The 14,303-nt window shown below is 36.4% G+C and overlaps 1 protein-coding gene across 8 annotated transcripts in view; it reads right to left on the minus strand.

The window, feature by feature from the left end:
* Positions 1-3,041: 3,041 nt before the first annotated feature.
* Positions 3,042-14,303, minus strand: part of NAA16 (N-alpha-acetyltransferase 16, NatA auxiliary subunit) — a 67,297-nt gene continuing 56,035 nt past the window's right edge. For 3 of the 8 annotated variants that reach the window (XM_067016999.1, XM_067016998.1, XM_067016997.1), the window contains exons 15-21: positions 10,970-11,183; positions 9,945-10,138; positions 8,548-8,656; positions 8,031-8,129; positions 7,544-7,687; positions 5,636-5,733; positions 3,045-4,661 (exon numbers count right to left, since the gene is read on the minus strand). In XM_067016999.1, coding sequence (XP_066873100.1) covers positions 4,464-4,661; positions 5,636-5,733; positions 7,544-7,687; positions 8,031-8,129; positions 8,548-8,656; positions 9,945-10,138; positions 10,970-11,183 — 1,056 coding nt within the window. In that variant the 3' untranslated portion in view covers positions 3,045-4,463. Of the gene's footprint in view, positions 4,662-5,635; positions 5,734-7,543; positions 7,688-8,030; positions 8,130-8,547; positions 8,657-9,944; positions 10,139-10,969; positions 11,184-14,303 lie in introns of those variants that run through there. The other 5 variants (XM_059041727.2, XR_010837348.1, XR_010837350.1 and 2 more) reach the window with 5 other exon arrangements.

The raw sequence follows: 14,303 nt of genomic DNA on the forward strand, positions 1-14,303 counted from the left end.
TTAAAAGACACACTGCCACCCCGCAACTAACGATTCTCACCTCAAGACCTTGAGCCGTTTTAGTCCTCCTGGAATATTCTTCCCCCCAATATCTGATCTGCAAAGCTGTCCAAATGTCATTCATTAGAAATGACTTCTTGGCCCATCCTACTTAAAAACAATAAACCCTTCCCAATCACCCTATTTAGTGTAACTAGCTCAAACTAATTACTGTACATGGTTTGTCCTCAATAACTGCTGCTTGTCTGCTTTATCTTTCAGTTTTTGAGAGGGAAAATGTGTACTAAAATCTGCAACTGTTGATATTCCTATTTCTCTCTTCAGCAATCTTTTTGCTTGATATAATTTAAAGCTATATTAAATGCATGTAAGTCAATGGTAGACATTATCTTTTCATATTTTTATTGACATATAACATTTTATTAGTTTCAAGTGTACATGACTCACTGTATGTATGTATATATTGGAAAATGATCACCACAGTAAGTCGAGTTACTATTTTCTACCATCTATTTTTTACCATTTAATTTTTACTGTTAAATTTGTATTTTTTAATCAATGTATAAATACCTCTTTGCCATTGTATTTTGCATTAAATTCTATTCACTATTCTCCACCTTTATTCTGGTTCATATTAGCTTGCTATATCTATTTCCAGCCTTTTATTTCAATTTTTAAGTGTGTCTCTTGTAAACAATCTTTAATACAATCTGAGAATCTGAGTTTCCTAATTGGCTAATTTACCCCATTTACATTTATTGTCATCAGTATTCCATCAGAATTTCTGCCACCTTATTTTTCATTTACTGTAATCTTTGTTCCCCTTTTTCTGCTTTCCATCAGATAAACTGAGTTTGCTTCTGATTTAACATTTGTGTTCTTATGGTAGTTTTTATAACCATATTCATGTTTGTGCATGACAAAAAATTCATCAATTTCTTAATCTTTTTAACGTCTGTAACTTCCTCTTAAAAGGCACTTTAGCTTTCTCTTTTTCATTTTTAAAATTTTACTTATTTATTTAATTTTTGGCTGTGTTGGGTCTGCTGCTGCGCACGGGCTTTCTCTAGTTGTGGCGAGTGGGGGGCTACTCTTGGTTGTGGTGCATGGGTTTCTTATTGTGGTGGTTTCTCTTGTTGTGGAGCATGGGCTCTAGGTGTGCGGGCTTCAGAAGGTGTGGCTCGCAGGCTCTAGAGCACAGGCTCAGTAGTTGTGGCGCACGGGCTTAGTTGCTCCACAGCATGTGGGATCTTCCCTGACCAGGGCTCGAACCCGTGTCCCCTGCATTGGCAGGCAGATTCTTAACCACTGCACCACCAGGGAAGCCCTGCCTAAGGATATTTTTAAATGCTGTCACATATTAATGCTAATTTGGTTGGATATAAAATTTTAAGCTCAAAATTATTTCTCATCAGTATTTTAAAAAATCCTTCATCTTCTTACATTCAATAATGCTTTTAAGAAATCTGGTTTTTCTTCACAGTAATTTTCACTACCTGATAGTATATCATAGATTTGTTTCTCTCTCCCCCTACTAAAATATAAACTCCATGAAAATAAGGACAATTTTGTTCACTATTGTATTTGTAATATCTAAAATGATGTCTGAAGCATAAAAGGTGCTCAATAAACACAGATTGAATTATGTTTCTTTACCCTTTAGGCTTTGCCTATTAAATTCATTCCTCAAGAAAGAAACCACAAGAAACCTGAAGCCAAATTCTGAAGTTATCACATTGTCACTTGAATCTTTGTCTTTTCCTATCTGTTCTGATAAACTTGGCAAGATCAACGAAGGACTTTTTGTGTTGAGACCAGAGGCTTCACTAAGTACTTGACTCTCAAATGCCTCTCCTTTAGGTTTATCATCATTCTCTTTTAGCTTTCCAAAACTAAAAGTTGGGGGTAGGCTGGAGGTAGGGGATGGAGGGACATGATACAAAACCCTGCCTCTCTTATCTAAAAAACATCCCTACGCACATCCCAGGTTTACAATGTTTATACTCAAAGTGGCATGGGAGTAGACAGGAGAATAGATACAACACCTATACACAGAGGAATATACTACTGGATCTCATTAATCCCAGTGTCACTCTTTATCCTGCCTTCCATACCTTAAACCTAACTTCTCACATCTCCACTGTATCCACCCTATATATTTCAGAAACTCCAAATGATCTGAATGAAATACTTTTTTTTTTTTTTGGCGGTATGAAGGCCTCTCACCGCTGTGGCCTCTCTCATTGCGGAGCACAAGCTCCAGACGCACAGGCTCAGTAGTTGTGGCTCACAGGCCTAGTTGCTCCGCGGCATGTGGGATCCTCCCGGACCAGGGCACGAACCCGCATCCCCTGCATCGGCAGGCAGACTCTCAACCACTGCGCCACCAGGGAAGCCCTGAAATACTTTTTAAAGACTGCTGTTGAAAGCACAATTTCCACATTAATGACAATTAACTGGCATCCTTTATAGAAATGGCATCTTGCTGAAATTAACATGACAAATTACATGTTTCCCAGGATAATCAGTAACAAGATAGCCTAGTTCTACTATTATTAAAACTCTAAAAAGAAGCCAAGCTGCTGTGGCACTAGAATATATCGGTGGTTATTTTTTTAAATAAACTTGTAAACACTAAGATAATTAAGTTTTTACTCCCTCAAAGAAAAAACATTTTGCAAAAATATTTTGATAGGGCTTCCGTGGTGGTGCAGTGGTTGAGAATCTGCCTGCCGATGCAGGGGACACGGGTACGAGCCCTGGTCTGGGAGGATCCCACATGCCGCGGAGCAACTAGGCCTGTGAGCCACAACTACTGAGCCTGTGCGTCTGGAGCTTGTGCTCCGCAACGAGAGGCCGCGATAGTGAGAGGCCCGCGCACCACGGTGAAGAGTGGCCCCCGCTTGCCGCAACTAGAGAAAGCCCTCGCACACAAACGAAGACCCAACTCAGCCATAAATAAATAAATAAATAATAATAAAAATAAAGGAATTCCTTTAAAAAGAATATTTTGATAGTGTGAAACAACACAAACACAAATAAGCAACTGTGTACAAAATAATTTATTATAGCATTACATAGGTTGGCATTATTTTACAGTAAGGTTTTTTTCTCTCAACAATTATGAATCTAAATATTAGTTTAGAGTGAAGGAAAACCATTTTAATTAGAATTCTCTAAATAAAATCTCCCCTTTTGAATTTATATTTGCCTTTAAAAGGAAGTATTAATGTTACAGACATTTATACAGTTCTGAAAGAAACATATTCAATGATTCTATTACTGTTTTCTGTACAAGATAGAACAAAAGCTACTATCCCCCCAAATATTGCTCAACAATACTATGTTTTAATAGTTAAACTAGCTGATAGTTTAAATTCTCATTTTGCTGATATAAAAATGTATTTAATAGTCAATTCATTGCTATAAGAGTAAGAATATCTCATTGTAATTTGTATTCTACCCTATTATGCTCCCTTGAAGCACTCATATACAAACTACTTGGTAACACAAAGCAATTTAGCCAAGAAAGCATAACTCTTGCCTGTGGGTCTTTAAAACTGATCTAGATTCGCAACAAATTTACCAGTGAATTTCCATGATTAAGAGGCAAACAGATCCCCATATTCTGAATCAATATAAAACTGGAGTACCCCTGTTCAACAGAAAATAGCATTTTCACGGCTATTAAAAACGAAAATGGTAAATCACAAAAAAAGTAAGGTGGACAAAAGGTCAAACTGAAGTAAATTTTAAATAAATATCTGTCAAAAGGAGCTCCATATCACTTCTGACATATAGTTAACACTTTAATATTGATGTGCTTTAATAAAAAGCAAACAAACAATAACAAAACAAACCAATAAGGATCAAAACATAAGATTCTGAAATGAAACCCAGATCTAAAGAACATAATACAGCAGAGCTGTATGCAACTTAGGTTAATTAAGAAATTACAGTTATGATACGAAGTGACAGCACCAATCATAATGCTGATAATTCAAAAGTTTAAGAAAGCTGTACAAGTATATAACAGGTAATTTTAAGAGCTTTTTATGTAAATTGGCATAGTCAGATAAAGAATAAAATAAGCTTACAGCATACTCCATTTAAAAATTCTATCCAATACAGTTGATCTTTGAACAAAAGCAAGAGTTAGATGCATTGACCCTCCCTCCAAGCAGTCAAAAATCCACATTTAACATATAGGTGACCCTCTGTATAAGCAGCCCCTCCCTATCTGAGGTTCTGCATCCATGGATTCAACCAACTGGAGATCGCATAGTCCTGTAGGATCTCCTACTGAAAAAATCCACATATAAGTAGACCCTCGAAATTCAAACCCATGTTGTTCAAGGGTCAACTGTACTTCATTTCATATCTATATTAACATACAAGCTGGAAAAGAAACCCTGATCTGAATTCAACTTTGAGTTTTACAGAAGTCAACTTTCTACGGGATTTCAAATTTCACTTGCCAAGACATCACAGTTAGCTGTGTGGTTTAGCGCTGCGCTATGACCGCTGACTTCGCTCCCAGCAGGCAGGAAAGCAGAAGTAAAAGGAAGCAGGTTATGACAGGCCATCCTGTATTCTTCATACTGAGAATTACAGTTCCCAAAGCTGCCATCAAGCAGTGCCTCAGAAACCTTTATTAAAGTCTATTTAAACAAGGGAAAAATAAAAATTATTATTTTTTTAACATCTTTATTGGAGTATAATTGCTTTTACAATGGTATGTTAGTTTCTGCTTTATAACAAAGTGAATCAGTTATACATATACACGTGTTCCCATTTCTCTTCCCTCCTGCATCTCCCTCCCTCCCACCCTCCCCATAAAAATTTTTTTAAAAACTGGTTAATAACTATTTTAATCAAAAGATGCAATTTGTTAATTAAGCAAGAGAAAACCAACAATGCCACACTCTAAAATAACTTCTTGCTATCTATAATAAGTAATCACCACAAAAAAAAAGAACATTTAAAAAATCAATTCTACAAAACCTTAAAAAAGCAATAGGGAACTTGCCTGCTGGTGCAGTGGTTAAGAATCCACCTGCCAATGCAGGGAACACAGGTTTGATCCCCGGCCCAGGAAGATCCCACAGGCTGCAGAGCAACTAAGCCCATGCACCACAACTACTGAAGCCTGCATGCCCTAGGGCCCGTGCTTCGCAACAAGAGAAGCCACTGCAATGAGAAGCCTGCGCACCACAATGAAGAGCAGCCCGTGCCCAGCAATGAAGGCCCAACAGTCAAAAAAAAAGGCGATAGAATTCTAATACTTAAAAAAAGTGAGTCTCTGAAACTGTGACGACTGAAAGTGCCCTTTATTAATAACAATAATTCCCATTTACTGAGTGCTTACTATATGCCAAGCACTTCACAGTTTACTATTTCAGTTAACACCAACTCTGAGACAGACAGTATTTCCATCCTCACTTTATAAATGAGGAAAAGGAAGCTAAGAAAGGTAACTTGCCTAACACGACACAGCTTATAACTGGTAGAAGAGCTGAGATCCAAATCCATACATAACTCTGAAGGGCCACTCAAGAATTATGTTGTAAAGATATGTTTTGTTAGATCACTCAGTATCCACAATCTCTGGGAATCAGCGTGTGAAAACTCTTACCTTTACATTTTTATCTCTTATAGTTTCATCCAGTCTGGTGGCAATAGCAATTGCTTTCTCTTGTCTTGACTTGTCCAGAAAATACATCATTTTAGCACCTGAAATACCAAGACATTACAAAATGAGTGCATTCCTATGTCTTACATTTGATTTGATTTATACTGATCAGTGACTTAAAACATGGTTCCAGAGACCTCCCTGGTGGCACAGTGGTTAAGAATCCACCTGCCAATGCAGGGGACGCGGGTTCGATCTCTGGTCCGGGAAGATCCCACACGCCGTGGAGCAACTAAGCCCGTGCGTCACAACTACTGAGCCTGTGCTCTAGAGCCCACAAGCCACAACTACTGAAGCCCGTGTGCCTAGAGCCTGTGCTCCGCAACAAGAGAAGCCACCGCAATGAGAAGCCCGTGCACCGCAAAGAAGAGTAGCCCCTGCTCGCTGCAACTAGAGAAAGCCCGTGTGCAGCAATGAAGACCCAATGCAGCCAAAAATAAATTTAAAAATAAATAAATAAATAACAACAAAAAACCCATGGTTCCAAGTATCCAATTTGGGGCTAGAGCTGACTGTGATATATTCTCCCAACTCCCTGTTCCATGACATCCCATTGATAGTTTAGGGCCACAATGGGAGTATTTATATTACGGCAAAACACTACAAATCAGGGCTTTTTCTGCCACAAAGAGATGGCTGTTAAACATTTACCAGGAGACCAGATTTAACAACTCCACCCCTCAGAAATGCTATAACTCAAAATGTAAATATGGGTTACCCCTGTGGCATCAATCAATATTTCAACTAAAATCATTTTTTAAAGATGATACCCTAAAATAAGACACCTAAGGAACAAATTATTATGAAAGAGCAGTGTGGGGACTTCCCTGGTGGCGCAGTGGTTAAGAATCCACCTGCCAATGCAGGGGACACGGGTTCGAGCCCTAGTCCGGGAAGATCCCACATGCTGTGGAGCAACTAAGCTCGTGTGCCGCAACTACTGAGCCTGTGCTCTAAAGCCCACGAGCCACAACTATTGAGCCCACATGCCACAACTACTGAAGCCCACACACCTAGAGCCCGTGCTCCACAACAAGAGAAGCCACCGCAATGGGAAGCCCGTGCACTGCAACGAAGAATAGCCCCCGCTTGCCGCAACTAGAGAAAGCCCACATGCAGCAGAGAAGACCCAACACAGCAAAAATAAATAAATATATTATTTTAAAAAAGAGAGCAGTGCGACAGACGGACAACAGGAAAACGTTTGCATATTCACGAAGAAAATAATTTTTAAAGCTGTTTTAAAGTAAAATCCAGTTTATATTCCCCCTGTGAATTATATGGTTTGTGTTCTATGCTCATTTTTCTATTGGGCTTTTATTAATTTATATTTCTATTGTTAACTTATAAGAGTAGTAATTAATTCTTTAAAATTATTTACACAAATATGTGTGACTACAGCAAAAGACACAGTTGTAATGAAGCTCTTGGTAAGAATGACAAATTGTTTTCCTACATGGCCAGGGCAATTCACACCTGCAGCAGCAAAATAACAAGAGTGCTTATATACCACATCTTTCCCATACTTTTCTCCTTTTTCCATATAAAAATAATCTTTCCTTTTAGGTGGTAGGTTAGGTTGTTCATTTGAGATTTTTCTTGTTTTTTTTTGAGGAAGGCCTGTATCACTATGAACTTCCCTCTAAGAACTAAGCTTTTGCTGCATCCCACAGATTTTGTATGGTTGTGTTTAAAAATAATCTTTCCTAATTTGAAAATTCAAAATGGTATTGTGTTCATTTCTTTTTCTCTGATAGTTCGTGAGGATGATCATCTTTCCAAACTTTTCTTTTTTCATCACATTCTAACTTTTTTCCATAAACATTTTAACCCTGGGAACGAAATACCAACCTGAAAGTAGATGCTGAAGAGAGGTAGCATTATGTTTGAGAAAATCCTCATTAAAACTTTCCAAATCCTTGTTAACAAATATTTTCTGCATTTCTTGAGACAGAACTTTGCTCACAACGTCTGGAAGATTACTATGATTAGACACTATAAAAAGAGAACATGTGAAGTTTATAAAATTTGTGGTCTGTACTTTGAAACAAAATCAATTGAAATACAATTATATCTATTATTAGACTTGATCTATTTTACATAATAAAAATAGTATTACTCCTTTGGAATATAAATACATTCTAGCTTAAAATGCACTAATTTCTAACATATCTTTGCCAGCATGTTCATTTTATAGATAAATCTCCATTTAAATACTATAAACATTATACTTTTTTTGCTTTACATTGTTACAAATCTCTTTAAATGTCCAGCTTAATGGAAGACAGCTGAACTGTCATATTTACTTTTACATAAATATTACCTTTTTTATACTTACCAGATTTAGAAAATTTAATTAAACATTCATGTAACCATGGGTTATTCCTGTTGATGGCAAAAGCTCGTTTGACAGACTGCAGCATTAACAGAAACTTTCCTATGTCAGAAAAAATTATAAAAGTAACAGCATCAATATTTATGGATGTTTTTTCTTCACTTTATTTTAGCCTCACTAAAAATCCAGTAACAAAGTGTTACCTTTCCTATAACACTCAAAAGCAAAATTCAAAGCTGCCTTTGGTTATCAAAGATATTTTCTAAAGAAATGCTTGAAAAATCATGAAGAATTGATTCAGGTAAACAACTTGTATGACTATTCAAATTATTCATTTGATCATAATATTCTAATTTATTACTCAGTAAAGTTTTGAGTAGCAAAGGAAAAAGGAATTAAGAGCCTTTGTGGAAGGTTGAAATGAAACTCTAAGAAACAAAAATAGATCTAATTCACAAAGATTCTACTGAATACGGCCACCAATAAAATCAAGGATTAAAATCTGAATTCAAACTATTACCTTTTCTAAAATATATTTCAAATGCTAATAGATGAGTGTCAATGTTATCAGCAACAAGGTTCTTAAGAGGTATAAGAAACTTGATAGCTTCTTCTAATGGATTTTCTATCTATTTTGAAACAGAAAGAAAAATTATTGTATTTAAAAAGCAGTTACACAAGTCCAATTTCCCCCCGAATTTTATACTAATACATAGCTGAAGTAATTTAGACAGTTCTCTTCATATAACCAAGTAAGCAAGAAAAAATTTTAAAACTATCAACTTTAAACAAATAGTCAATACTTTTCAAAAATGGAAATAGCTCTATTGCTTTTCTGATTATAAAATCAAGATAATTTTATAAAAATCAAAAAAATACAGGAAATTATTCCACAGACTTGATGAAATGGTACTACAAGTACCATTATACTACAAGTACCATTATGCTACCAAGCCCCTTAAACTACAAACATTTAAAGGAGACAAATATAATTGAACTACATAGTTGAAAAAAAGGACAAGTTTAAAATACTTATACTAGATTCATAGTGAATAAACCAGAAAGCTATTTCCCTAAATATTTAGCTATTCCCCTAGATAGGAAATATTTCCCTAAATCTGGTTCCTAAGTAACTTATTAACACTTTGAGAAAATCCTGGAGATACGATGCTATTCTCTTTGTAGCTAAAACATTATCTAGCAAGGTATATGAAATGCTTCCATATTTAAATGTATTGCTGCTCTAACAAATTACCAAAAATTTACTGTATTAACACAAATTTATTATCCTGTAGGTTAAAAGTCCAACATGGGTCTCACTAGGCTTAAAAATCAAAGTGTCAACAGGACTGCATTTCCTTTTGGAGGCTTTAAGGGAGAATATGTTTCAATGCCTTTTTCCAGCTTCTCAAGGATGCCCACACCCTCTGGCTTGTGCACCCCTCCCCCCTTCAAAGCAACAACAGAGGATTGAGTCCTTTTCCTACCACTCAGCCCTCCTCTCCTGCTTCCCTCCCCCACGATGAAGGCCCCTGGTGATTAATTACATTGGGCTTACCTGGATAATCCAGGCTACTCTTCCTATTTAAAGGCCAGCTAAGTACAACCTTAAATTCCATCTGCCACCGTAATTCCCTTTGCCATGAAATGTAACATGTTTCACAGTTTCCAGGGATCAGAACAACAGACAATTTTGGAGGGCCATTATTCTGCCTACCACAACTACAATTCTATCTATAATTTGCATTAGCCAAAATTTGCATATTATCACTCAAAAGCAACTGACGACTATCATAATGATCTTGGCTAATACTACAAATAGCTTCTGATTTACAGATTTAAATAAATTATGTCTAGGGTCAGAACAGAATGAAATAACATAAATTTTACCAAATAAAGACAGTAAGTTCATCTCACCCTTTCTAATTTTTCAGGTATAAGTTCTTCTTTGAGACCACTGGTTTCTTCTTCTTCTTCATCCCGTTTTTTCTTTTGATTTTTTTGTTGACGTTCCCTTTCCACATGCTTTTTCTCTTCTTCTAATTTAGCCTTTTTTTGAGCTCTTCTCTGCTTGCTAAGCATTTTCTTCAATTCTTTGGCTGACAGGTTTTCTATAAATATCCAAATGAATGAAAATTCTGAGTCAATGTTTCCAATTTCCTCATATTCTTATTCAATACATACTATTAGTATAGTTTTTTGGGGGGCAACTATATAGAAGTTTTTAGAACGTGTACTCCTAATGACTAGCTCAAACCTGGCACACAAAATGCAATAGCAAATGCTGCATCAACTAAAATTAACCAATTCTAGCCTGGTTCCGCTTCCTACACAATACATGGGTTTAGGCAAATCATCTTCTCTCAGTCTCAAGTCCCAAACTGTATAAAGTGGAGCCGATGACTATCCTCTTGGAATATGAATATATCAAGGATAAGTGCAATGCACATAAACACCCATGATCTGATCAGAAACTTGCCTCCATGCTATTTCTCAAATATTCTTAGATATTAACATTTTAGTGAATAAAAGGCTCTATACAGATATTCTCACTGGCATTATTATTTTCAATCAAGTAGGTATTTGAAGTTGTACAAATATATATTTTTTCCCCTAAAAAGCTCAAAACTGTCTTCAATTCCTATTTAAGGAAAAAAAAAAAAACAACCCAGCCCATAAACATTTCTATTTTCCTGAATGGGCCCTACCACCGATAAAAATTAGAATAATTGCAGGACATTCCATTAGGGTAATTTAGAAGCATCAGCTACAGGACATCATCCTGTCAACTTTTTCTAAGTCTTCCCCCCACTTTTTTTGGTATATCAGTTATCTAATGTTGTCTTCACATCCATCTAATATACTTTTTCATCATTATGTTAATGATGCTCTGAAATTTTGCGTTTTTTCAAATCTCTTTAAGCAAGTCCCTTTTCAGTTACCTGAATTTATTTCTTGTTGTTTGCTTTCATTGGTCAAGGGATTATCGTACAATTTCAAATATATTTCAATAGCTGATCTAGCGGCCTTGAAATAGAAGGCATGTCTCCTGAGTATATCTTCTAATCTCAAAAGGTCAACGTAGGCACGAAGGGTCATCTTTCTCATGCAATAAGTATGGAAGTCAAATTGATCGTCGGTTATCTCAAAAAAATGCTTAAAAACAAAACCACAAAATTATCCCTTATGTTTATGTCAATAATGTCTACTTTTGAAAAGAAAATCATAAAAGCCCAAAAGATAATGTAAGCAGTCACAATTTCACTTAGTTGCCCTCTCCAGTGTTTAACATATGAAGGACCTCAAGGTGTTCTTTGCATTAAACTAAAGTTTCTCTTCCTACGATCCATGCCCATTCCCTACACATCATGTTTTATTATGATACTCAATTTCTATGAAATAAGTCAGATGAAGGGAATTCCCTGTTGGTCCAGTGGTTAGAACTCAGCGCTTTCACTGCCAGGCCCGAATTCAACCCTGGTCAGGAAACTAAAGTCAGATGATCAGGTTATTTTTTAAACCTGGAAATTACAACATACTGATATTTTAGTTTTAATGAAATACTTCTCCTCAGTATTCCCCCCAAAATCAGCAACACAGAGTTAAACAGAGCTGAACGGAGACTAAATATATATAGGTTCACACTGAGTGTCTACAAATTAGACAGTTCTACTCAACCAAGAGCTCTTCAAGGACAAGCCTATCATATCCATCCCAACTACCTGGCACAGGGCCTAGCACAGCAGACATTCAATACACACAATATTTGCCAACTCAGGAGAGAAGCTGCTTATCAGTCATTTGACTTGTTAATTTCCTAGAGCTTCAATTATTTAACCTAAGTTAGGAATAAAGAAATATCAATATATACAGCTAATTTCATAAGGTTGCTAAAGGATCAAATAATTATTTTAAAGTTCATTCTGAACAGTAAACTGCTTTACAAATGCAGAGCATTATGGTTTTCTCTCACTCATTAAACTGCCATTTATCTACTTACATTCCATTTTAACCAAAGTTCTTAATCTGGAGTCTATGTATAAACAAGCATAATAACATTTTCCTAAGGAGAGAGCTTGAGGCTTTCATCCAATTCTCAAAGGGTCCATGGCCCAAAAAGGGTTAAGAACTAATCCCCTACACAGAAAAAACACAACTAACCCTCTGACAAAACAATTTATACTTTTATTTTCTTCCCTACATGCATCTCTACCTCCATCTTCTTTCTTTTCCCCTATTTTAGCTTCGCCAAAAATATATAGGAAAATGAATGATTCATTACACAAACACAGATCAAACTCTGCTACTACTTCATTTTCCCTCTGTCCTGGAGGCCTAGTAACTCACTGTGCAGAGAACACATTAGTAATTGTCCATATCATTTGATAATTTTAGTTATCTTGGTAATTAGAAATACACTATACACAGAATTACAGGAAGTACCTGAGACTTTAGATAAAAAGAATAAAAGTATACATTGTGAAGGAAAGAAATGGGGAAGAAAAAAAATGAACATTTTAGTTTATATTTCCTACTTCAAGAATCATGCTTTAATGTTATATTTGAAAGTTGCATTCTTCCCATTAATAAGACAAATAATAACAAACTTTTTTTAAATCAAGGAATTACATAGTTGTTCACGGCTAATATAAATCAAGTTATATCTAGCACTATAATATCTTAAAATTCAATACAACTGACTGAGGAAAAATGGCAGTGCCCAAAATCATGGCACACATAATGAGATGAAAACATCTAAGAGATTACAGGACTTTTTTTTAAGGGTGAGAAACATTTATGTGTAAAAAGGCAGACACAAGTTTCAAGAGATATTCCTACAGCATTAGTAGACATAGATTTAAGTCAAGTCTTAGAGGGAGCCATATGGAACCAGAAACATTTAAGCCGCCTCTTTATCAGTAACAGCCCATAGGCTGCCTCTCTCCAGTTAATGTCTTCCATATATAGGGTAACCAACTTATCCCAGTTTGTCTCAGGCTTTCTCAGTTTTTCCACTGAAAGCCCTGTGTCTCAGGAACCTGCTCAGGAATGGCATATTCCTACTTAAAAACAAATAATCTTAGGTTGATTTTCTTTTTTAACTTTTAATTTTGGAATAATTATAGGTAAAGAAAGTTGCAAAGATAGTACAGAGATGTCCCATATACACTTCCCTCAGTTTCCCCACAAGGTTACATCCTGTAGTAACTATCTAAACAAAAACCTGACATTGGTTTAATGTGTATATAGTTCCATGTGATTTTATCGTGTGTAGATCTGTGTAACCACCACCACAATCAAGATAAAGAACTATTCCATTACCACAAAGATCTCCCTAGAACTACCTTGGGGTGATGTTTAAGTCTCCAAATGTATAAAACATAAGAATATACTAGATAACACAAACAGGCAAATAGGTAAAGTTACCTTCCCTGCACTTCAGCCAAACACGAACATGATATGGTCACTTAGGTCACTGCAGAAATTAGGCACTCTAATTTTAACATACAGCTCATGCCCTTAACTCACTTTCCCCCTCATCATGAACACTAGTTCTCTCTTTTGGGGGTGAGGGAAAATGCGGGGGGAATGCTGGCAGGAATTGCTTAAGTTGTCAAAATTAGGCTTGTATCAAAGTAAGACAAGTCATCAAAAAATTAAGAAATGCTATTCACAGCTTAAAAGTATGGTTTTCTTTAGGAATTTCCTATTAGGCCTTCTCTTCTGACCCAGATTCTCCCACCCATTACTTCTCAGAGTTGCTGCAGGAGACTAATAGGAGCTCATACATAGAAAGGCTACAAAAATCTTTGGACTTAAGAAATAATAATAACTAGACCAACTAGGGCAATTAGCAATTCTATTTCCTTTACAGAAAATCGGTTGTTATAAAAGCATGTGTCAGGACTTCCCTGGTAGCACAGTGGTTAGGAATCCTCCGGCCAATGCAAGGAACATGACTGACTTCGATCCCTGGTCCGGGAAGATCCCACGTGCCATGGAGCAACTAAGCCCGTGCGCCACAACTACTGAGCCTGTGCTCTAGCGTCTGCGAGCCACAGCTACTGAGCCCACAACTACTGAAGCCTGTGCGCCTAAAGCCTGTGTTCTGCAACGAGAAGACACCGCAGTGAGAAGCCTGCGCATGAAAACCAAGAGTAGCCCCCATTCGCGTCAATCAGAGAAAGCCCGCGTGGAGCAACGAAGACCCAATGCAGCCAAAAATAAATTAATTAAAATAAATAAATTTTTAAAAATCAGTAAAAGCACATGTCA

Source organism: Kogia breviceps, chromosome 16 (assembly GCF_026419965.1).
Source record: "Kogia breviceps isolate mKogBre1 chromosome 16, mKogBre1 haplotype 1, whole genome shotgun sequence".
Classification (NCBI taxonomy): Eukaryota; Metazoa; Chordata; class Mammalia; order Artiodactyla; family Physeteridae; genus Kogia; species Kogia breviceps.